The 2570-nt window shown below is 45.1% G+C and overlaps 1 protein-coding gene across 1 annotated transcript in view; it reads right to left on the bottom strand.

Annotated features, from left to right (window-relative positions):
• The window catches only part of LOC109521296 (uncharacterized), a 16432-nt gene extending 14611 nt beyond the window's left edge, over positions 1-1821 (bottom strand). The window contains exon 1 of the mRNA XM_019879083.1: positions 1678-1821. Within this exon, the coding sequence (XP_019734642.1) occupies positions 1678-1726 (49 nt within the window). The 5' untranslated portion in view covers positions 1727-1821. The remainder of the gene's footprint in view (positions 1-1677) is intronic.
• Between the last annotated feature and the right edge of the window lie 749 nt (positions 1822-2570).

Genomic DNA, 2570 nt, shown 5'->3' with positions numbered 1-2570 from the left:
TACCCCCGCGACCCGACCCCGGATAAGCGGTAGAAGACGGATGGATGGCCATTAAAGGATATGTTTAATGTCAGGTCAAATCCTTCACTTCAACGCCCTCCCCAGTCACCTCAGGTGTACCCCACGGATCTGTCCTCGGGCCCCTTCTCTTCATCATCTACCTCCTGCCTCTTGGTCATATCCTCCGCAAATTTAATATCCACTTCCACTACTTTGCTGATGACACCCAGCTCTACCTTTCCTGGAAGCCAAACTCTATTCTCCCACCCTCCTCCCTCACCTCTTGCCTCTCCGAACTCAAAACATGGTTCACAACAAACTTTCTTAAATTCTCATAAAACTGAAATCCTCCTCCTTGGCACCAAATCCACTTTATCTAAAGTAAACCGTTTCTCCCTCAGCATTCAGAGACTTCACATTCTGCCTGGAGAGCCTCGGGATACACTGTTTTGTTGACTTCCCCACCCACATCAAAGGCCACACATTGGATTTGGTTTGCTGCTCTGGTCTCTCCCCCTCCAAGCCCATTGCTGATGTTCTTCCTGTAACTGACCATTTCCCCCTCACTTTTAACACCGTACTCCGCCTTTCTACAATCAAAAACCCCTGCCTCATTTCTTTTCGTAACACCAAAAATATCAACATTGACACCTTCTGCTCCATTATCGACTGTACCCTGCCCCCAGACACTCTTTCAAACCCAGATGACCTCATTGCTCTCTACAACACCTGCCTCACAAATATTCTCAATTCTCTTGCCCCCCTGAAAACCTGGCCCCTCCCTACCTGTCCGACCTTCTTCAGGTGCATACCCCCACTCGCTCCCTCAGATCCTCGTCCTCCCTCCGCCTGTCAGCGCCCCCTGCCCGCCTGAGCACCATGGGAGCCAGAGCCTTCAGTCGCGCTGCTCCAAAGCTCTGGAACAGTCTACCTCCGGACATCCAAAACTGTACACCTCTCTCCACTTTCAAGTCCCGTTTAAAGACACACCTGTTCAGGACTGCCTCCAACACTTAATTCTTCCATTCCTCTTCGGCCTACCTCAAAAGTCCCTCCATAAAATTCAGCTGATTCAAAACGTCTCTGCTCGCATCATTACAAAAACACCCTCCCAGCAGCACATCACCCCCGTCCTTCAGCAGCTCCACTGGCTCCCTGTCCACTACCGCATCAACTACAAACTGCTCCTATATACATACATGGTGTGTGAGCTCTGTATAGCCATTTTTTTAGACGAAGAAAGTGCCGAGAGCCAACTATACGAAGCACGAAGAAGACAAACAGGATTTCGGCAAATGTTTAGCCATTTATGGGTGTGAGCCCACAAGGTTTGCGTGTATTTTATGTTAAATCAATTGTCTTCATGGTTTTGTCTTTTATTTGGTTTGTAATGCCACTTCTTTGGATGTTTCATGTTTGTGGGACCAGATCTCACGGGTTGCCAGGAATTAAACCCTGCATTTTCAATTGGACTTCGTGTTGTCACTCATGCCGCATCCTGAGAATGCTACATAAACATTTTTGTTACGTGTTTTAACTCTGCCTATATTTCTGGGATCCAAACACCATTTGGTTCATTCCCGAACCTTGTCAAGTCCTGCTTAAATTTATATGTGAGTGTGCGGTAATTAATCTCATAGAGACATGGTATGATTCGAATTTTTGAGCAGTCCATACCTTCCATTGCACCACTCGTGGAGGCAGGTGGTGATGGGTCTTGGTCCATAAGGGTTCTATATCGAATTGATCCAGAGCAGCTGACAGTGCTGCCACCATCCTCTGATCGAGAGTTGCGCAAACCCTGCTGTTTTGAAAAGGCAATTACCTAGAAAGGCAGATTACAGGAAAAAGTGACGTCATGTTAGTTTACTAAGGGAAACCCAAAACCCACTCAGCACACCTCCACCTTTACAACCAAGATTCAGTGTTTCAATGCTTACTGGGTTCTCAGTGTCAGAAAATACTTGACAGAGGACCCCCGCTATTTGGGGCAGCCCATGAATAGCAATAATCCATGTGTAATTGACAGCCATTGAAAGCATTGGGGGAGCAAAGTTTTTTTAAAGTCCTAACTTATAAAATACACTTCATAAACATACGAATGAATAAGTGTTGTCCATGAAAAACGATGAAAAATGCGGGAAAAGAACCCCCCCAAACAAACAAAAAATTATACATCTTGATTTAAATAGCAATTTCATAACAGCTAATACAACACATTGTACAACATAAAACCTCGACAATAATACAATTGTAACAACTGTTCCTACATACACCATGTTGTTAGAAGCAGTTACAGTATAGATGAAAGAGGAGACAATGAAAGTTTCTTTTCACCAATGGTTCAGAGACGTCATGATTTCAGCATGCATAACGTCACACACATTTGCTACAGGCTAAAGTTGAAAGTTAACAAGAAGCTGTAGCGTTCAATTAAAACCACAAGAGATTGGTTGAGGTCTTCTGTCACACCTTCGTAAATCCGCTTAAATTCCAAGCGCCAACACTCAAATCCAAATACATAGCCACACTCCATGCCAACGCTCCTCTCTCCTCATCCTCAGCTCGAC

This window comes from Hippocampus comes, unplaced genomic scaffold (assembly GCF_001891065.2).
Source record: "Hippocampus comes isolate QL1 unplaced genomic scaffold, H_comes_QL1_v1.1 scaffold85, whole genome shotgun sequence".
In the NCBI taxonomy this organism is placed as follows: domain Eukaryota; kingdom Metazoa; phylum Chordata; class Actinopteri; order Syngnathiformes; family Syngnathidae; genus Hippocampus; species Hippocampus comes.
This window is presented reverse-complemented; position numbering and strand designations above follow the sequence as displayed.